This window comes from Anneissia japonica, unplaced genomic scaffold (genome assembly GCF_011630105.1).
Source record: "Anneissia japonica isolate Jap-2015-1 unplaced genomic scaffold, ASM1163010v1 scaffold287861_len940595_cov192, whole genome shotgun sequence".
NCBI classification, from domain to species: domain Eukaryota; kingdom Metazoa; phylum Echinodermata; class Crinoidea; order Comatulida; family Comatulidae; genus Anneissia; species Anneissia japonica.
This window is the reverse complement of record NW_022733264.1, coordinates 454,352-476,841: the sequence shown is the minus strand read 5'-3', so window position 1 is coordinate 476,841 and position 22,490 is coordinate 454,352. Positions and strand designations below refer to the sequence as shown.

General features: G+C 33.5%; 3 protein-coding genes across 11 annotated transcripts in view; 1 reads left to right on the top strand and 2 right to left on the bottom strand.

Moving 5' to 3' along the window:
- LOC117116167 (kinesin heavy chain-like) overlaps positions 1 to 2,620 on the bottom strand; it is a 43,869-nt gene extending 41,249 nt beyond the window's left edge. For 7 of the 9 annotated variants that reach the window (XM_033260168.1, XM_033260169.1, XM_033260172.1 and 4 more), the window contains exon 1: positions 2,070 to 2,602. In XM_033260168.1, coding sequence (XP_033116059.1) covers positions 2,070 to 2,195 — 126 coding nt within the window. In that variant the 5' untranslated portion in view covers positions 2,196 to 2,602. Of the gene's footprint in view, positions 1 to 2,069 lie in introns of all 9 variants that reach the window. The other 2 variants (XM_033260165.1, XM_033260173.1) reach the window with 2 other exon arrangements.
- Positions 2,621 to 2,811: 191 nt separating this feature from the next.
- LOC117116169 (dynactin subunit 2-A-like) lies at positions 2,812 to 15,969 on the top strand. Its single transcript, XM_033260175.1, has 12 exons — positions 2,812 to 2,860; positions 4,305 to 4,370; positions 4,599 to 4,695; positions 5,021 to 5,088; positions 5,637 to 5,893; positions 7,189 to 7,339; positions 8,307 to 8,372; positions 9,475 to 9,513; positions 9,979 to 10,128; positions 13,045 to 13,147; positions 13,492 to 13,583; positions 14,632 to 15,969. Exons 1-12 carry the CDS (start codon positions 2,825 to 2,827, stop codon positions 14,716 to 14,718), a joined length of 1,212 nt encoding a protein of 403 aa, XP_033116066.1. The 5' UTR covers positions 2,812 to 2,824; the 3' UTR covers positions 14,719 to 15,969.
- Positions 15,970 to 16,584: 615 nt separating this feature from the next.
- Positions 16,585 to 20,199, bottom strand: LOC117116170 (60S ribosomal protein L27-like). The gene is made up of 4 exons (XM_033260176.1): positions 20,106 to 20,199; positions 19,016 to 19,268; positions 18,205 to 18,315; positions 16,585 to 16,687 (listed from the first exon to the last, which is right to left on the bottom strand). Exons 2-4 carry the CDS (start codon positions 19,264 to 19,266, stop codon positions 16,639 to 16,641), a joined length of 411 nt encoding a protein of 136 aa, XP_033116067.1. The 5' UTR covers positions 19,267 to 19,268; positions 20,106 to 20,199; the 3' UTR covers positions 16,585 to 16,638.
- Between the last annotated feature and the right edge of the window lie 2,291 nt (positions 20,200 to 22,490).

The following is a 22,490-nucleotide window of genomic DNA, read 5'->3' as shown; positions in this document are numbered from 1 at the left end:
GAATGTTACAACCAACGGACGTTAATTCTCCTTTATATTTATTATTTATCTTACTAAATCAAGACAATATCATTTGATGAACAATCTTTTCACATGTGTGTATTGTCATTGAGGACTCGTTTTTTTGACATTTTAAATGAGGTAAAATAATTGTAAATAAAAAATAAGCTAGGCCTAGGCTAAATTAATTTAAAAAAATAATACAGCAGTACAAACAAGTTCCTGTCGTGGACAGCGAGTGGAAGAGGAGACTCCCATGAAGTCAAGTGTACGTTTTTCTTATTGAAAAACAGTTCCATACTTTAAATTAACGGTCTAAACTCGTGTTTGCCATTCACAAATTATCAAACAATACATTGTTTATTCCAGTAAGCTACAGCACTCTTTCTGCACATACAAATAAACAACATGCTTTTGCTTCGTAGGTTCGCTTCGTGTAGCCTTGCTTAGATTGTTTATATCAGGCTACGATGTATCTACGAAGCCTGCGCGCAGGTTAGATTGTTTATATCAGGCTACGATGTATCTATGAAGCCTGCGCGCAGGTAAAAGTGCAATATTTCATGGCGGTACTGTAGGCCTGAAAATAGTACGGACGTGTGCTTTGCCCAAAATCAAGAAGATAATATAAGATTGATACGTTTTTGGCAATGAGATGTGAAAAGCGGGAGAATGTATGTGGCTGGTGGGAGGGCTTAAGATGGGGTCAAAAAGCTGGTGTCTCCTGCCAGATGCGAGAGACTAGGTAGGTATCTATCGAAAAGATGTCATAATTTGCAATTTAGCTGACCAGAGAAGAGGACTGGCAAAAAACCTCTTGAATATCAACCACTGGCAAAACATACACTATATATATATTTGGTCCTAGGTTGTCTTTATTATTTTCCTTTTATTTTTAGATTGACTTTACAATTATCTGCATTTTTTACCATCATGAACATTATTACTTTAATATTTAGAATCTGACTCATAGAGAAAACAATAAATATTATTTACTGACAAGAAAATTGAGCAACATTTGTACGATTCATTTGTCTATTACTTGGAGGCCTAAAATGCCTTTGACTTATGCGTAATACCATTTATGCATAGACATTGCTCGATGATTTTACGTAAAACCGATGCAGTGATGTGTTGATTGGTGGAGCTGGCTTAAGTGACCTTAACCTTAAATTTCAATTGCGCTATCTTAATGCACTACACCATGTCGAAAGAATATCCATAGTGATTAACAAAGATACTCAACCAGGTAACAAATTAGGGCACATATAAAAAATTATTAGATTTTCACCTGCGTCAAAAATTTATAAAATATTGAAGCAGGAAATTTTTTTTTTGCCGCATCATTTATATTAACAGCATAAAAAAGCTTTGCAAAAAACAAATGCTCACAAAATATAAAGGAATTGGCTCCAAATTCGGCAGGCTTCAAACTCTTCCAATTGACAAGACTAGACACTACCGCCGTAAAGATGAATGCAAAGACCATCTTTAAATTCTTTTCGTTTACTGTCGCTAAAATAAAAAGCTTGCTAACTGTGGCTAAAAATAGATAACACTTCGGTCCATCCCTAAATGGACCCACCAAGTGGTGAAGACTCACGTGTTGCACAGTTGTGGCTCAAAATAGACAACAACGCGGTCCGCCCCTAAAGAGACCCACCCGGTGGGCTGATCACACAGTGTGAAGACTCACAACTCACATATTCCACAGACTCTTGCTGCTAAAAACACACTGAAATGAAACACAAGGCGCGCATAACTCGTAAATCAAAACAGTCCCTCCCTCATCAATTAAAAGACACCAATACACTATTGTTCGGATAAAAAAAAAAAAATCAATTTTTTTTAAAAAGAGAATCTAATAATTTTTTCTATGTGCCCTTAACAACAAATCCTGGAAATTTGCATGTAAACAATACAGTATAAATGGCAGCAGCTTTTATCATGCTTGAATGATTTTCAACTCAAGTTCAGTACTCTACGTGGACTCCATCAACAACCGCCTTTGTTCATTAATTAGCCTATAAAATGTATAAAAAGGAACATCGGATTAATTAAGTACTTACCCCTAATATTAGCTCTCCGTCCTTTGGAAATTTGGCGATAAACTTTGAACCTGACTTCAATTCTGCATCGTTCATGGGACGTACACGACACACAACCTTGATGCTGCATTCTGCCGGATCAGCCATTGTAGTAAGCCTTACACCCAAAAATAACAGTTATATACTTCCTCTGCTACCCAGGCTAGTAGCTATAATCTCGTGACTTTTAATTTTGATTCTATATACTCATTATCTCTCTTAAAAATATGACCTCTATCTATGAACTTTGTTTTCTCCGTTTTGTCAGAAAAATAGGTGTGTTTTGCTTGTACTGGCGATAACAAAATGCCTCTAAAGCTCACAAACTGAAGATTTTTCGGCAGATTTTACAGCATATGTAAAATCTTGATAAACTTATGTTCAAAACAGATAACCTGCAGCACAGATAATTCACAAATTAAGACAAAACCACAACAAATTCACGCCCTACCCTATAACTTACAACTCTTCTCAGCCAAAATCTTTCGCCGCATTAATTAGTTAGCATTATGGGAAAAGAAAATGACATCATTCGCAACCCCACGACAAACTTTAACGAATGCATGGCTTAAAATTAAAGATAATAACAAATAATGCGTTTTTTCAGGTTATAAATAAATTAGGAAACGATATTTTTTGTAAAATACAATACAAGTGATTACAATTAAAATAAAAAACAGAAGAACTTTATTTTTAAAAAACATCACAATAAATTTTTCATCAGCACAGAAGACAACATGGCGGACCCGAAATACGAAAATTTGCCGGGAATCGTACGTTTTTTCATTAATTTTTCGTATTCACATATTCATCCCACATGTTATGATAGTCTATTTGATATTAATATTAAATGCAGATATATTTATGTATATTTGCTTTAAATTTTACTTATTGTTTGCATTCAAGGAACTGTCTGAAATTCGAACTCAATTGCTAGGCTTAACTAAATCATGGGTCACGCCTATTTTCCAGCCGATGAAACGCATATTATTGGCTGTAGTCTAGCTAATTTGGTTAGGCCTAGGCCTAACACCAATGCCTAGGCGTAACTCATCCAATATGAATTCCTTTCCTAGACGTGGTGCTAATTTAGGCTATAAAATATAAGTAAACTCAATACTTCTCCATAATGCATAATGTGTTCAGTTCTCATATTAATAAAATAATACAAAATGAAAAAAAGGATGGATGGATCCAGGATTTTTCAAATAGTGGTGGGCACCAAATTGTCATATACAAATTCTTAGGGAGCGCTAGTCTTAGGATTTTTGGGGGTGAAACCCCTGTGCGGCATTTGTCTTATTTCAATATGGCATTGGCATGTGTGTGGGGTGGATGGCACTAGCATATGGATGGTAATAAATTAAGGTTGATGCAGCATCAACATCATTATCATAATGGTCTAAAATTCAAAATCATCATTATTATTACCACTAGTTCAAATAAGTTCAAGTAACATTTATTGGCCGATCAAAAACAATTTACAATACAATTACAATAACAGAAAATAAGAAATACACAATAGAAACAGGATAATGGCCAAGAGACTACGTCAAGGCCCCCCCCCCCCCCTTTGAAAGGTAATAAAAAGAAAAAAAAAAGAAAAGAAGAAAGAAAAAAATGATAGCCCAGAACGCCTCAAATGTTATTTTCGGGCGTCTAGAACACAAAAATTTCGCGGGGACATCCCCGGGACCCCCTAGGACAGTGTTGTCTCGATCGGCCCAAATTTCGCCAATATACCCTGTGAATAAATAATAAGCATATGCATAATATTATCTAAAAATCTACAAATTGTACATTTATTTTTATATAATTTTCTATTGGAAATTCCCATGTGTTAAACTTAAAGAAGTTAAAAATTCTAGGATACCACTACAGTATGTGTCTACTTGTAATTTTTTTCCATATATTTTTTTATTATTCATTTCATAATAATACATACATGATTAACAAAGGCAAAGGAACAGTTTTACAGAAATCATAAGTTACTTCAAACAATGACAAGCACAGAAAAAGAACAATGGCAGAAACCATTATCAGATTTGGTACATTATAAAAAAGATTTCTAAAAAATCAAAATTATGATTATAGATCAATTAAGAACAAACCTCACACAAACCTAAAAATGAGGTGTACTTGTGCTTACTATAATTAGACATGTCTTTTGAATACATAATAAATGTACTGTAATTTCTGCCCATTAATTTATTGTAGGATAATCAACCTGATGTTTATGAGACAAATGATTTACCAGAAGATGACCAAGCAAAACACAAACCAGTAAGTAGATAACTACAGGGCAAGATTTTTTTTTGCAGATTTTGCCAATTTTTCGATATAAATTTACTTTTTCTAAATCAAATAAATAATTTTGTGTTTCAAAAATAATGCTTTGAGTTAATGAGTTGAGGAAGAAAATAATATCAATAAATAAATTAAAAATTGTACTGTGAAGATATATGCCTGAGCAGTACTGTTTACTAAAATTAATTACTTGTTCACTTTCAGGATGAGTTACATAGTGAAAGTGTTGAGCCACTTGAGATTGACACAAAAGATGCCTTCAATAGATTCAAAGAAAAAACATTGATGGCTGGAAGTCTTGGTAAATATTATAATAAAAAAAAAATGATAAACAACATTAATAAAACAAAAAAAAACCAAAATTAATCAGAATAATAGAATATGTTGTTAATATTATATGAGTACTGGGTGGTGATAGGTCTGATGTTGGAGAATTATGTTCAGTCTTTGGGTAGATATTGAATATAGTGTACGTCAAATTATATTAATAGTACAAAAATAATTTTCTTGGACTATATAGTGATTTACAGACCTTTTGTAACAAAATTCCTTGAATTGATTACAAGCCAATTTTAGAGTCAATGCAGGAATATTCACACTAAAGCTTCTTTTGTCCTTCTAAAAAGACTTTTCAGATCGTATTACACAAACAAGAAGAACTGGGTATGTAGCACCCAAAACAGAGTATGAACTGGTAAGCTTCGAGCTTGTATTCTTAATGAAATTCAGGTATTTATTGATCCTGCTGCCTGTTTAAAAAGCAAAACATTCTGAGTTCTCAAGCACTGTGATTGGCTTTGATAATGCTCATAGCCTCTTAAACGTGGATATATCTACTGACATTAAGATTAGCAATGTATTGAATTGTGACATGTGAACATAAAATAGCCATTCAACTCATAACATAATCTATTTTGATTTAGATATTGTGGATCGCTATTGTTCATATTTCACTGTACAGTACAATAAAATTCTAGAATCTCATAACAGAATGCCTCACTACCACTACAACACACAGCATTTTAAACAGACCTACTGTATGTCAATGTGGTCAGATTATCATAAGAAGGCCTAGGGATTCCTACTTCAGATCATAAACTTGTAGGTGTAGTCAACAGCAGCCCTATATGATCTTTATATCTGGCTAACCATTTTTAATTCTTGCTGTATACTAGCCTGGATTTGCTACAGTTTGAAGTAGATATAGTAACTGTATTTGGCAGAATTTGATTGAATTTTTAGGCCGAAGAGGGTGTCGGAAAGGAAACCCCTTTACAGAAATTCCAACGGCTTCAGCATGAAATGCGTGAACTTGAAGAGGAAGTCCAACAGCTCCAGAAGACTGCCAAACAGGAGAAAGATCTTGCTGGTCTCTCTCCAGTCACCCTGCAGGAGCAGGTTAAAGGGATGCAAGAGCAACTGAGTGGTCTTCACCTAGAAAACATCCTGGGCAAGGATGCCATCATGGATATTGGCGATCCACAGGGCAACCTTCCGAAGTATGTAATTATTGCTAAGTAACAATTCATGAACTTTGACATGAGGTGTGTCATCACAAGTTGATGTCGTATTCCTTTTTTCATTTTTGTTTAGAATTTAAATATCTTTCATTTCCCATCTTTTAGGACAGTGTATCTGCAGCTATCAGGAAATGATCTGATAAAAGTGAACTGATACAGACTTATCGTAAATGAAATACAGTGTACATAAAACAAAAACTGGCATTATGTGAACACTTGATCTAAACTGTCCACATCCTTTTGGCTTTTTCACACCATCTACTATCAGGGTTAAAATACACATTAAACAGCAGGGTGCTGCCAATGTGTGAAAATCAGTGATGCATGTATCAAAGGACTTGCATAATTTAGTCTGTACAATTGTCTCAATTCTAACTCTCACGTGAAAAAGGGTTGGGCCTATAATATTTTTCATATTCATAATTTCTCATTTATATTTGAAATCATTACTCACTTCACATCAAAACACATTGCTTGCTGAGGAAAATTTAAAATAATGAATACTATTGAGGCCTAGGCCTACGTCAATGTTTTTCAACATACCATCACAGGCTAGCTAGGCCTAGGCAGGCCTATTTCTTCCTAGAATAAGTTAGGCCTAGCTAGGCCACCACATCGTTTTCTATCACAATTTATAAGTATCTTTATTATCTGTAACAACTACAAAGGGATACAGTTTCTCAGTATTTCAAAACATCATATATTCAACTTGAAAATACTCAAACTTCTAACAAACCGACCCCAGCTGAAATTTTACATTGAAATGAGCACAAATTCACTTACTTTTCTATCGGTAAACAACTCTTTGGGCTAGTGTTATTGCAGCCAATCTATTGGTTTTTTTGAAGAACTTCACCAATTCACAGATATGCAAATATGGCATTGGCTGTATAGAGAGGTTATTCGCATTTCTGCCTGCACAACAAAATCGGGAATATAAGGGTTAAATATTTTCACTTTTACTGGTCCATTTTTCGTGATTCGGACTGCTAAAATCATTGTACCTTATTTATATTTACGTTACATAGGTTAACATATATAAATCAGTAACAATTACTGATTACTGACAGGACTGCTTAGTAATCTGTTTAAGGATGCTCCCCAGGAGGCCCCTTAATCCTGATAGTCAAGGTTAGCTCTTATCTAATGTAATCACTAAAAAGGATGTGCTTAAACCCGAGTTATTCTATTTAACTCGGGTTTGCTCTATGATGAGATGTTTTCGTCACGGTGATTCACACTTTGTTAATAACTGTTTTACATAATATTTTTAGAAAACTTATGTCACAATTGGAAACATACAAGAAATTGGATGTCAGTAAGGGAGCCAAGAGTCCACCTAAAGGTCAGCCAACTGTCGATGGTCATGTGACCTATGAACTTTACTACAAGGCTGAGCAAGTTAAATATAGCCAAGCTTCAAAGGTAAACATAACGATAATGTAACTAAAATTAGTTAGTTTTTCAAGTAGATCGATAATGATTAGGAATTGTATGAGTACATGTCACATATGTGGCAAAGACAAGCCAAACCAGTCACTCGTCGCAAATCGTGTTTCAGAGAAAATGGCCAAAACATGCTGGAATGTCAAATTAAAAAAAATCTATTTTATTGCGCTAAACTAAACTTTATATATCTACACATCATTCTCTGCTGTTATTTTCCCCATTTTCACTGTTAAAACAACACTTTTTAAGGATTTGAAGATAGTTTCTGCATGAGAAATGCCTGAAATCATAAACTTTGAAGGCTGATTTCTCATATATTGTTCTTTAAACAACTGTGTGGTTAAACGATGGTAACTTCATAAGGAAATGTCCGATTTGAATGATTTTTTTACCATTTTATAGCTATAATTTTACTCTCTAACACTGTATTAATAACTCAAAAAATCAATTTTTGCGACGAGTGACTGGTTTGACTTGTCTTTGCCACATATAGTCTCTGTATACCATAAACAAGGACACAAGGTAATTTACATGTCTGGAATACTGAATATGAACAAATACAAACATTCTGAAAAACAAATATAAATATTGCAAACTCAAATTTATTATTTTAATAATACAGTTGTCGAAACTCTGCAGTCAGTCTTTTTTTAGTAAGTTCCCTGTGCTTCAACACTGTAATTTGAGTAATATCACCACTTGTAAATGTGAACCCACATTACATTGCTTGTTCTTCACTGCCGAGAGCTTGGCATAATTAATCGTACTACATATTTTTTAATAGAGGTTTTAATGCTGGAACCCCCTTTGCATGCATGGCTTGTCTTGTAATCATCATAAAATTAACTGAAAAACTAGAAATGTTACAAGATTTCAGACAGTAATCAGGACAGTAAATGAACTACATTAATAAAAAAACATGTCTATACTTTATGTTCTCTAGGTGACAGATTTAGAGCAAAGAATCGCAAGACTGGAGGCCAGTATAGGAACAGATCCACAGAAACTGGTAAGGAGCTGTTCAATTATGCTAATCAATTAACTAACAATCTATAAACACAGTTTATCATCTCAAGTCTAAATTGAAGATCACATGACATTAACTAAAAAACAAAAAACATGATAAATCCATTGTCAAGGTTTTGTTTATTTGTTTGTCTTCCCCCCCCCCCCAAGGAGTGGCCCAAAATACTTGTATGATGTATGACTACAGCACATTCAAAGCTTTAGTTTATTTAAATTGATACTTTCATGTGATGAAGCCTAGTGGTTACAATTTCACCAGCAAAAATGCATGGCATGAGTGATGGGTTGGTAACGAACAAAGACTTCAGCCTAGGCCTAATTAAAAAAAATATCTTTGAACATCCTTGATTTCAATTTTCACCGTTGATCAACACCTTAATTTTTTTCTGACCTACATTAAAAGATCATCAAACTATGTCTTTAATACCTTCTAGTAGTCAAGATCCAATATTCTATTTAAATCACGAGTGATTTATAAAAATCATTTTTTTAGTATATATAGGTATATATACTTTTAATGAATAAGATGTTTTTTAAATGTTTGTATATTGTTAAGTGTGATATAAAAATGAAATGGATACATTAAGAGTGTTTGTTATGTTGAACTCAAACTGCTAAAGAAGTTAATTGATTATGTTTAATTAGGTAGAACTATAATTTCATTAAAAATTTTATGGAGCAAAAGGTTTTTACAAATTGTACAAGTCACTCATTTATCTTAATTTTGGAATATACTGTAATGTTGTGAATACTCTGATGTATAAGGGTTTGGTCAGATTATAATTTTTTTAAATCAAAACTGTCGTATGCAATATAATCATGATGTGCCTATATATGGTTATGATGTGATGTCATCATGACCATATTTAGACATGTCACATGTTTTTGTCAAATAAAATTTGATGGTCTAGACAGGGCTTTAGAAATATATCTGACTGCATCAAGAGGCCTACTACCCTTGCTTTGCTAGGGGTCTCAAGTATATATTCAGTCTTATTTGTATATAGTCAGGAAAGTGTATTGCTTTAGTCAATCAATCAATCAATCAATCATTCTATCAATTAAAACAACATTATTTCTTTCAGTCAGCACTAACTGCAGAAACTGCCTCCAAGACCCTTACTGTAAGTATTTTTAGTTTTATTTGAAGTTCCTTTATTTCCTAAAAACAGACACAATACTAAATGTCTGGTTATTACATTTAGATTATATTTTAAAATTTGTAATCATTAATTTATTTTCTGTCTTCAAAATATTGTTGAAGATAGAAAGATGGCAGAAATAAAAAAAAACAACATTTTTTTTGTCAGTGGTGGATCCAGCAATTGGAAATAGAGGGGCCCAGAAAGGCAGTTTTGCAGATGGAAGGTCCAGACATTATGATCATCACAATGTTTTATGATCATTATGATTATGATAATGATTAAATAATGCTGAACTAGATGGCAATGATGTTGATGATGATGGTGATGTTAATGATAATCTTAATGGTAATATTAATTATGTTAATAATAAGTTTACACTCACATCTGATAAATGCATACAATTCATGCATCAAAGTTTTAAACAAACAACAATTAATCTTTCAGGAAACAGTAGGCATCCTGCAGGAGAAGCTTAGTATTTTAGAACCAATTCAAGTAGACCACGTAGACGCCAGGCTACAGAGTATACTCATGCGCCTCAACCAGGCTAAGGATAAAAAGAGGGCGCTAGATGATGCCGACAAAGATAAAAAGGTGAGTGTCAATCAACCAATCAAAACCCATCTGCAGGAGATCATGTGCAAATATATATGTAACTATATAAACGTGGTGGACGACGAGAGTTGCTGGTACCGGGTCACCGGGTAGCACAGACACGAAGGGACCCTTAGGGGCGAAGAAAGTATTGATCGAGTTCCTAGTCCACATTTTAAGCGCCCTGAGCATCTTACATTAGATGGATTTGTGCGCTATATAAAACTACACTATTATTATTAAACCATCTTACCCGAATGTTTCGTTTGCTGCATCGACAAGCAGCAGCTTAACTTAGCTTAATTGGTGGTAGCCACGGACTAGGTAGTCACTGTATGTGTGCTGAATCGTGGAGATCTCTTGGTTCCTACTTCAATTCCCATCGCTGCTCTCCTTGTATTTTAGCTGGAGAGCTGAAATGCAAGTTGCGATAACGCACCGTCTTTCGGATGAGATGTTTTAGCCGTTGGCCCCATGTGCATTATGGCCCATGTAAGAATGCAGCATACTGTTTTGGAAAAGTGTGGGGGATTTTCTCCCAGTGTACTGCAATCAGCACCAGAAGGACACCACAGGAAATAAGTCTTCTTCAGACTTTAATGGGTTATCCTTGGTGTTTAGACCGAATAAATCCAAGGCTTAATTATCTCCTACACGTTGACGCGTATTAGATATAAAGGTAAAGGCAAACGTAGGAGAATAACCCATAATTCATTGTCCTGAATTGGGTATGGCCGTGGTCTGTGACTACCTAGCAGCTGTAAATAGGCGCTTCATGGTAGATACATGTTCACATCATTCCACGACAGAGGCTGAAAGGAACCATAACATCGAGGTAACCCCCTATTCTTCCAAAAACTGCAATGGGTTCTTTAAAGTGCACACGAGCCAGATGTACTGTATACACTGGACCTCCATTTTAAGTCCTTATCCGAGAAGACTTGGTACTACCAACCGAGATATGGGCGAGGAGCAGCAAGAACCAGTGCCAATGTTAAAGCTGTAGCTAGCGGCGCTCCTGCCTTACTGTTTGGCGACTCAACTCGCCCAAAGATGTTGTGTTACTTTGTCGATGCTATGTAAAACATCTAGGTAATGTACAAACCTATGGTTTCAACCTATAGAATTGATGATCATATTGGTACAGTATATGGAAACCAGTAATACTACTGTATATTGTTATTAACCTTCATGTGAGCACTTAAATTTAATATGAGTACTTTATATTTCTGATTTAACAATGATTTTCATAGACTATGACCATATTCAATAGACACCTCTTTGTGTCTGTATATCATTTCCTTCTTTGTTTTGCATTTACTTTTTGTTGATATAACTTTTTGTTGGAGGTAGAACAGAGAAATTGACACAGAAACTTCTAGGAAGGTAACCACAAACAAATTAACTGTATTATCTGCTTTCTTTATTCTTAATTAATTTTTATACTTTTTAACAATTCTTTGTACTTTTCAAAATCAAAAATCCTTTTCTATTTTTCAACGAACTATTTTGTTCTATTCTGCTGTTCTTTAACAAAACAAATGTTATTGTTGCTTCAGAACAATTTATTAAATGCTGCTAAAATTTGTTTATATGTATTTTGAAGTTGGAGACATTACAAGCTTTGTTAGAATGTTTCCAATGCTGTGTCTGAGGGGATATTACATTGTTGCTTTTGTAGTACTGTACAATGTTACAAATGGTGGCGGTTTTCTTACAGTAAATCCCTGTGCAGATACAGATGTTGCTAAACCTGGATTCTGTCTTTGGTCCATTTTACGTCGTTTTGTTAAAAGAAAACAAACTCTTAATTGCGTACACCATTTATTTCCTTGTTCCACTGTACATTTTTCTTTGATATTTTATGAATTTTACTTGCACAAAATATTTGAGTACCTCTGAAATTTAAAACATATAAAAAATTATTATGATTTACAGTATTGTTATTTTTCCAATTTTCCTTTTTTTGGAATTGACTTTATTTTTGTTGTTTCACACATTCTATAATTTCCTTGGTATCCATAGTCATCAAATTAACTAATTAAAACTTTAGTGATCTTCTGGAGTGTATTGGCTTGCTATGGTTGGTGTTTGAAATGATTTCATTCCTATTCCAGGGTGCAACATTCAATTGTACTACTAAATACAACTCTGATAAGATAGTATTATACATACTCCAGGTATCGAAATGCACGCCATCGTGTCGGGATTCAATATTTCGACTATAACTGATGACATAATTAATGTTGAAATATTGAATCCCGACACGATGGTGTGCATTTCGATACTTGGAGTATGTATTATACTATCTTATCTGAGATTAATCAGTGGACCTTTTGGTTTTTGAAATACAACTCTACTCCTATTAATGACTATTTTCAGTAGTAGATTCAGGAGGTAGCAAGAGGGGTGCTTGGCACCCTCCCATGCAGCTGCTAATTATGCCTGTATTAAGGAGAACGTTCCCTTCCAAGCCCCCTTATCAGGTCTTTAATTGATAAATACTTTAGGTACTATGCATGTCCCCCTCTCCTTCTCTGTTTGTACATCGTACATCAAATACAGCAGTTGTTTTTTTCTTGTAACTGCTGAGCATACTTGCTGATAGATTTCAAAGTCCCAAAAAATGTATTTTACAAAATTATATTAAATATTTAACTAGTTCTATAATAATACAAAATATATAGAGCAAATGTGTTTTGTAAGTTGTCAAAGTGGCCTGCATGTGAGATCAATTCATTTGATATTTGAACTTAATTGAATTTGATCAAATAACTACATTTATATTCAAGTGTAGTATTATATCAAATTTCGTTTATGTTAAGCTGCTAAGAATTTTAAATTTTTCTCACCAGTAGCTTTGTTTTAACTTAATTATAAATAATTTCATTAAAGGTCTTTATGATTGTTTTTTAGATTTCAGAATTATACGACATGGTGGAAAAGTGGAATGGCGTTGCAGATACTCTTCCAAAGGTTGTGGAGCGGTTACGGGCATTGAAAGTACTTCATGAGCAAGGTTGGTTCATCATGAAATGTTGATTTAAGTTTAAATTTTGTTTATATGTGAAATCTGTATAATACATTGGACATTTCAACAATTGATGAGGTAATAAAAAGGAGTTTGTGTAAATTGTTGGAAGAATGATACATACAGTACCATCCCAATTTGTATATTAAATACAAACTAAGACATGTTAAACAAATGTACTCCAAAAAATTAAAATAGAATTTATATTTACTGTATCATGATTAGAGAATACTGGCTAAACCCTAATAATTGATTTTGTTGTTTTAAAAGGATTGCAATTTATTTCTTAGTGATTTACATTATTTATTACTTGTTGGATTTCTTCTAATTAGCATTGCAATTTAGTCAGGCGATGACACATCTCGATGTAACTCAACAACGCATTTCAACCAGTCTTCAAAATCAACAGACTTTACTCAAAGAAGTAAGAATTATATATTTTTTTTCTCCTCCCAATTCAATTTTTAATTTAATCAGTATGGGCTATCCTTGAGGTAAAACAAACAGAGCAAATTAATTTATTAGGATTAGGCGTGCGGCCAGGTGTAAAGGGAGTACATTGTATGTTTAATTACCTTTCAATTGAATATTAAAACAAATATCTTAGATACTGAGATACTGTACATAACAAAATTAATGTTTCCATATTCTTGGACCCTTAAGTCTTTAAATATGCAATTGTTTCCAATCTGGTCTCACTGATGAATTTGATGTTGAAGTTGATAAATTATATAATCTGTTTAAATTCAGCTACTGTATTCAAATTTTACATTGAAAGTTGATATCCTCAAAAAACAGGTTGCACAATGAATGTATTCAATAAATGTTACATTGAGTTGAATATAATGACTTAAATTATTTATTACTCAAGCTTTCACCAGAGGTCTATACTGACTTCATCAGGTTCACTGCAGCATAGATTCTGGCAAATGATTGTGTAATAAATTGTTAAAAGTTAATAAATTGTTATGTGTTTTATGTTATAAGTTTACCTGACTAACATGGCTTCACCTACTACTATATAAATCAATCAGCTCATTATGAATTGTTTTTCTGTGTAATTTTTTATTTTGATGTGGAGAAATTAGTGAAATGTAAAATGGATTGTGTTGGTGAATGGAAGATTACAACCTGGAAATATTATTCAGTAGCATTGATACCAGGTAGCCTTAGTGTGAAAAATAAAATGTATGCAGTGGTTATTTTTACACCAGTCTTAAACAAAAAAATGTTATGGAATGTATTGGATTTGGACAAAACATTTAATTATAATTTAAAGATATCCCATGCAAAATACAAAAAAGAAAATTAAAAATAAAAACATCATGGAAATCACGTTCAGGGGAAAATACATATTTAAGACAGGTATTACAATAGCCACTGCCTAAAAGGTAATGTAAAAAAAATATAGAAATTAAACCAGATATGCATATGTAATGTTCTTGACTATAGTTTTATTTTCTTTCTTTCAGCTTCAAAACTCATTTGCATCCAATATGGCTGCCATACAAAGCAATTGCAAAAGCATTGATGCCCGATTGCAGAAGTTGAAGAAATGAGCAGTTTTCCAAATGGTTGCTATTGATAATATAACCTATATCATGAAGGAATGAGTGTATCTCCATGGATATTCCGTACTATATCTGCTAATATTATGTTTTTGTGAACGTCAGAAATCACCACAAGAGTTGGTGATTTCAATAACATGTACTGTCCCCTATGAGTTATATTATAAATATATATTTATTTGTTATTCTTATATTGAATCTCTTAATAGATTTTTTTGTTATAGCATTCTAATTAGATTAACAATTTAATTGTTTTTCAACATGTGCTAGATATTGGTATCAGCATTTTGCGACATAGTGTTTCTTGCCAACACAAAATGAGCCATATATAAAACAGTTGATGTTTTGGGAATTTACAGAATACTGTATATCTTTATAAGCTTTCCAACAAATTTTGCTACCAGGAAATTATCTTCAATTATGTAACTTGCATTATTTTCAGTTATTTTCATGGTTACAAGACCATTGTGTTAGTATAAAGCATTGGTATTCTGATGGTTTCAAATCTTTTTCTGCACCTTTTATTAATAATTTATTATTTTAACTTAAAATTGTACTTAGTGTAGAGAGTTTGAATAATAATGCTTATGAGAACTTATTTGAACCTAATAATGTATGACCTTGGAATGAGTTGTCATTAGTGAAGAGCTTTATATTTGTTAAGTCTATTCCAACAGGTAATCATGTTGAAAGTCCAGTGGTACATTTATGAAGATTTTATATGCGGCAATTTTATCAGTTGTCCAATATCAAACTTTTTATTGCAATATAATATGACATTTACCATTAATTATACAAGTAGTAAAGCACAAGTGTTAAAATATTCTGAAATTTAGAACTTCAACTATAGTTAGCTGAGAAAAACGAGTTTAAGAAATATATATAGTAAAGTTTGAGTGGTACAACTTTTAGCACTATAAAGGTGGTAGGGGGGTTTTAAAATTATTAACATAGTTGATAGGCATGTAGAGAACTTGCCCCGTTTGTCATCTGCCTTCATTTACAAAAGGAACTGATCATATTTTTTAGTTGTATGATTATATTACTGGCACTAAGTTTAATACTCCATTGATTTTGGATATGTACCTTCAGTTTGTATTTCATTCAATGCATAATTTTCGTCAAAACCAGTCATTCTTGGACTCAATGTTGCAGAATTTTTTGTGGAGTAAAATCATCCCACCCCCAGATCAAAAATCTTTGTGTGCTTTTAAGTGTCAATAAACTGTATATTAATGAGAAGGGTGTGTTATATGCATTTGATGTTTATGTACTGTACAGACTTACAGTGGCTATATAATTTCGATGTTTGCAAATAAGTTCGTTTCACTTGCCTCATCTATTGGTCTGTTTACCAAATTTAAAGAAAAAATGCAACGCTCAAATATTATATTCATACTGCTAGTGCTACACAAAAAATACAAACCCTTAAATTTAAAGGTTTTTGCAGAGTATTGGATATGTGACATTTTAACATTTGTTAATTAGCAAGAAAAATTGTTCCAGTTTTCAGCTATTGACAGCTAATAGATTACTGAAATATCGAAAGCAATTGAACTTGTCTTGAATTTAAGAGTGTAGTAGATTTCCTTGGGCCTTTCTTTGAACAGCGAAAAATACTAATCTGAATTTATAGACATGTTCAAAATTTTGGAGAATATGTAAAAAATTCCCTGATATTCAGAACCTACTTTAATAATTGTGTCGTATATTCACGTACGCCGATAAAAAACAATATGAAAAAACTTTCTTTGGCATTTTAATTCTTATCTCCCAAAATCATGACACACTGAACTTGCATAACTAACACACTACAGTGACATGGACGACAAAGAAATTTAACCAAACCAATGCATCTTCACTTCCCGTTATTTTTATTTAGCCTTCAAATTACAATATCTACAGAGCATTCTAAAACCTCAGCTTCTGGAAAAACCACTTGTTCTTGCCTGTCTTGTACCTGCAAAAGAAAACAAAAAACATGCATGGTCATATATTGGCATTTCTCCATTTATGATGCATATAAAAATTATGATGATGTTAAATCATATTAGCCACAAAAAAAAATTAACTTTTTACAGATCTGCAGATTGTAGACTTGGGAATACCTAATCTATCTCAAAAATGAACAGAACTGCACTATGTAATGGGCAAACAAGTGAAACAGAATCGCTTTTTGACCAGGAGCAGGCAATAAAGTAGCATACAAATACAGTCAAACTCCCCTTAGTCGAATGTGCCTAAGTCAAAATTATTTTCATGTCACTTCATCTTCCCTATATTTACAATGGTTAATATATGCTCTAACTCGAATAAATTTAAGTTGGATAAAAACGAAGGTTGACGTAAAAACTTGTCAAAAACTTCACATAGAACTTCAATCATTTGAACAACAAGTGACTCATACATTATCAATGCAGAAATTCACATGCTAAGTAAGCCTAACATGTGACTCGTGTTTACATTGCATAGCGGTACATTGTGTAGTTTACTTTACAAGCGACTCAACTCACATTCCTCACTATTGTTCAGACATGTGGTAACATCGATAAGCACTGTTTCAGGTTTTGTTAGTTCTTTTTTTAAATACAGTAAATTAAATTGTATTGTAAGATACGTACAGTTATTGTAAAATAGATGTCTGATGGAATTTAGGTATAGGGAATAACCCGTCATATAAAACAAAAGTGCTACTGTAGTTTTATCTTCAACCCGATCTTTGTTGCATACAAACTATCTGCAGAGCATCGCCTGCTCTCCTCGCGGTGCAGCGAGAAGCAAGCACGTGCATGAGTAGTGGTCCATTTTGCGGCGGGGTATACACATCTGGTTTACTTACGATTTGAAAATATAATATTAAAGACTTTCAAGTATTGGTTTGGTCTTTGGGATTTTCCAACCAAATTTATCGTATTTAAAACGTGTTCGCTTGATGGCCATGCAAAAATAAATTATTAATTGTTACAGTAGTTTATCAAATATAAATATGATTAAGCTTTAATTTAAGTATTGACTGACTTTTCTTTACAACGTATTTAAAAGAATGGCATAGAAGCAGTAACAAAACGTTTAAATATACTGTAATAATTGAAGAATTAATGTAATGTATAGCTACTCTGAAGAATACTCTTTCAAGGTAAGTTTAGGTAGCCTAGGCCTTTACTTCTACAGTTCTAGGCCTAGGCCAAATGTGCGGTCAACATCGTGCGTGTACCGTCAGTTGTGTTAATTTGTTCGGGTCTCCCTAAGGCTTAACCCTCCAAGTCAAGTTGCTACTGTGATATGAGTCGAATTTAATCTAAGTCGAACTATATTTCAGTGGCACTTTAGATTCGACTTAGGCGAGTTTGACTGTATTTAAATCTGAAAACCGTTTTCTAAACAAGAGAAAGATAGCTTTAGAATAAAATCAGACCAAAACTAATTATTCGTATGTACAATGGTATCTACAATGTGAGCTATCCAATGTATACATACCTTTCAATGAATTTAGATTTCACTTCTCTTCGTGCCTTCTTCTTTTGAGCAGGATCTTTGAAAGCATCTTTGTTGACGACATTCTTGTTGACGGAAACATCAACTGAGTATCTATATTATTAAAGTAAATACAGTAAAATCTCCCAATTACAAACTATCGATTTATAACAATATAAAATGATACTATATCAGCTAAGAAAGAAAACGTTTAAACCAACAAACTGACATAAACCTTCTTGAAAGCAAGAAATATCAATCAGTTTTTGCTATTAATGGTGAAATAAAATATTGCACAGATGAAATTTTGGCTTCTGTACAGTATTATTTTGTAGCAGTAAACTGTAAAATCCAAGTCATCTTTCATGACATGGCAAGGCCTACCTATTCCTGTATACTATCTAGCATAGGCCTACCATCTACTACTGAGATGCTATGAAAATTTGGAACTCCACAAATTTTCATAATTACGAACTCTGTTTAGATGGAGGGGTACATAATTTGGAGAATGGTACAAGGGTATGGTAAATTATTGTCAAGATAAACAATTTTACACTATGCATTTTGCATCATCACTTTGTCAAAACAGATACAGGTTGGAGTGAAGTTTATAGCATTTGAATTTTTCTCATGGCAACACAACTTACTCCTAAAGCCACACAATGACACTTAGTTTTGTATAAAGCACCTTGTGTACATTTGATTTTTGAAAAAGAATGCTACTAAAAGTATGACATTTATATAGATGCTATTGAAAATCTTTGGCCACGCGTCTAAAAAAATAAAATTTTTTGAATGTTTTGAATGTGGTTACCTGGTCGGCATAAGGTGGTTGTAGTTGAAGACCTTGACAAATGTCTTGATTTTTGACCTCTGTTTCGTCTTCTTTTTACTCATTCTCTTCGTTACCTTTCGTGGGTAACGGTCAATGCCAGCAACAAGGGCGTGGCCGTACATCCTGTCTGATGAACCATCATCGTGGTTCTTGACAATCACAGCTTTGCGACCAGCGAATCGGCCTCCGAGTACTAGGACTACACGTCCTGGTTTCATAAACTTGCCCATGGCTACAGTAGAAAACAAATGAGAGCATATATAAATATTTGGCTAAACATTGTGGATGCACGCTACGCCAGTTCTTCTTGTAAATGACCAGCAAGTTGTCACTGCAAGGTTTCAGGGGACAAATGGTGCAAGAGGTTTTAGGAATGGATTTATTATGCTGCTTCATTTATTAACTGATGTTTATTGAATTAGTTATTTTTTTCTTTCATAGCCACCCTAATAGGCCTAATAGATAAGCCTAAGGCCCATTAACAAAGCAATAACATTAGAACTTTAGTTTTAGGGAGTGAAGTGCCTAGAGAAAGGTCTAGACTAGCTAGTCCAGACTGTAAAGTAAGGCCAGTGTGGGGAATACCAGACAATAGGCTCAAGTTCTCTAACCTCTAGACATACATCCCATGCTTTGGTGAGGCTAGGCTAGGCCTAGGCCTACTAGGCTAGGCCTGCTCCTAGGCTAAATAGGTTTGGTGGAGAAGCCTGGGCCATAAACTAGGCTAGGCCCAAATTTTAGAAACAGTACCAGCCTAGTAGAATGTGTAGTGACACTACTTGTTATGATACCATGTAGACCACATTCTAATGTAATGAATGTTGCCTACGGCCTAGAGACATGTCCGAGGGAATACAACCAGGCCTGGATGCAAAATTAACAAACGACAGTGTTCACTGTTATGGAGGCATATTAAAAATACACATAAAACGGTGAATACACTATTTAACATTGAATTAATAAAAATAACAAACGGAACACATTTGTTTTATATATAAGATAATCATCTATTACATTAAAGTTGCCGATTAATGAGATATGTAAGGATTTTTGTCTCATATTTTCCTACCTAACAGAGGCTTCGACGACAGCCTTATTAGAAAGGATGTTAAAAGGTATGATGGGAATACAAGACATTACATGGACGGACGACAGATGGCGCTAGTTATGATTTTGTTGCGTGAGTGCTAGTGAGTTGGGACACAATTTCAACCCAGGTATCTTTTAATTGTATTACTTTTGACGCATAGCCTATCTGTTATTAGTAAACTACACTTCTGTATCAGTGGCACACATTTTAAATGAAGGTGCGCCCACATAAAAAAAATAAAACACATTTACACTATAAGACAGACAATAGGCCTATTGGGCTACAATTAAAAATTTAAAAAACGAAACTTGACCCAAAACAATAAAAAAGATAAAAAAAAAAAAACCTCTTTCACCTCAATGTACGTTCTTTCCTTACAGTGTATTTATTGCGTGCCAAATTTATGTAGAAGAATAAGGCAAGGTATTATTTGTATGCCTGTTAATTTCACACAAAATTACACTAAGACAGAAATATAACAAGATAAATAAAATGACCCATTACGATTACGGAAACAAAAACATCGTTTACAATCACACAAACTATGTTTAAACAATGTATTTGTATCTAAATTCTGAATAAAATTGTGATTTTTTTTTTCTTTTAGAATTAATAACATAAAGAAATGGAAAAGAGAGAAATGTATTATTAGTGATAAATGGATTGAATCATCGTTGAAATGGTGGAGTAGTGTGAAATGTACATGTTACCATATCGTTGGCAAGCATTCGTCTAAATGTTCGTTTAGCTTAAAGCCTTCGCCATGTGGCTCATAGCGAAAAAATGAAGATGCAGCTGATAGGCCTATATAGTTTCACTTTTGACATTTCTATAAATATTTCTAATTCTCCGTGACCTAATTTCTAGGCTTCACTTCAGTCGCCGTAACATGGATTATATAAGTACTTTGTCAGATTTTCAAAGGCCAGATTCAAAGAATAATTATTTATCGATAAAATCTGACGCACATTGCAAAATGATATTTACATCAGTTCCAGAAAAAGATTGAAATGTGTACAGGCCTGTACACTATCATCATTCGTCGATGCCACCCCCTCCCTTCTCTTTTGCATGTTACTGTGTGTGCTTTGTTTGAAGATTAGTGGTTGATGAACGTATAAACCACCTAATTTCCTTAGATTAAAAATAATGATAAAAGCATAGTAGTTCACCTGCACTTTTTCTCTTTTGTAGAGTTACCACACATTTATTTCCTTGCTTCCTTTCCACACAAAAAAATTGTTGATAACAATGTCAAAACATTGAACTAATAAATGGTCTAAATCATATAAGATCTAATAATATACTATAGAAATTATTTGTAAAATATTTTCCTCACAATAGTTAATTTTTTTGCATCATTGTCAAATTGTAAGGATCAAATTGCTCACTGACCTTTTTATATGTAGATATAATGAAGACATAATAGTGTACATATACAAATTCATATTCTTATAATCATATTTTACAGGCATTTTCTGATATACAATTGATACTGATATATAATTGCATTAGATGATGCAGTGATATCGACTCATAATAATGTAAATATTACAATACAAAATTGTATACAATTCAATGAACAAATTATACAGCACACCTTTCCTTATACATGTAGCAAGTCCATATTAGACCACTTTTTATTGGCAACTTCATGCCGTATATAGTATACTCCATTTTTATTCTTACTCCTTATTCATTCTTAAATTTTGGGAACAATTTATTTTCGAGATCTGTTATTTTCAATTTCAGCCAGTTAAAGAATGGTGTACTGTACTGTACCTTATTTTTTTACCTTATTAGGCTACACAGCTCAATTCACATGCACCTTCCATGCGCCAAACCTTGCGTAGCACGTGCTATACGTATATATAGGGCCTATACTTTTTGTTAGTAAACTATAATACAGTGCTCAAATATAGGCGCATGATTATCATAAAATCGTATCAAACATAGTTCATCAACGAAAGTATACGGTAGTTGTTTATGAAAACAAAATATGTCTCTGGTGGAAATCGAACTCGCAATCTCTCGCTATCTCAGCGAGCGTCATGCCGTTTAGACCACAGAATCCCGTACGATATCATTACGGATCTAAGACCACTAGTCTCTCTTTATACAACTTCCCTTTCATCAAATAAGTTCCTTATTATTGTATAAAGAAAAGAGGTCTCTGATGGAAATATTATCATTACGTAGCTTAAAAAGTCGAAGGGCCATCTGCGGTGTACGCAACACCAAAAGAAGCTCGAAGTGCTAATAACATTTATGTGCTGAGTCATAAGCATAAAACGAACATAGGCGTATGTAGCGTGACATAGTTCTTGGTGTGCACGACGGTCCGAGGCCTACTAAATCCGGTCA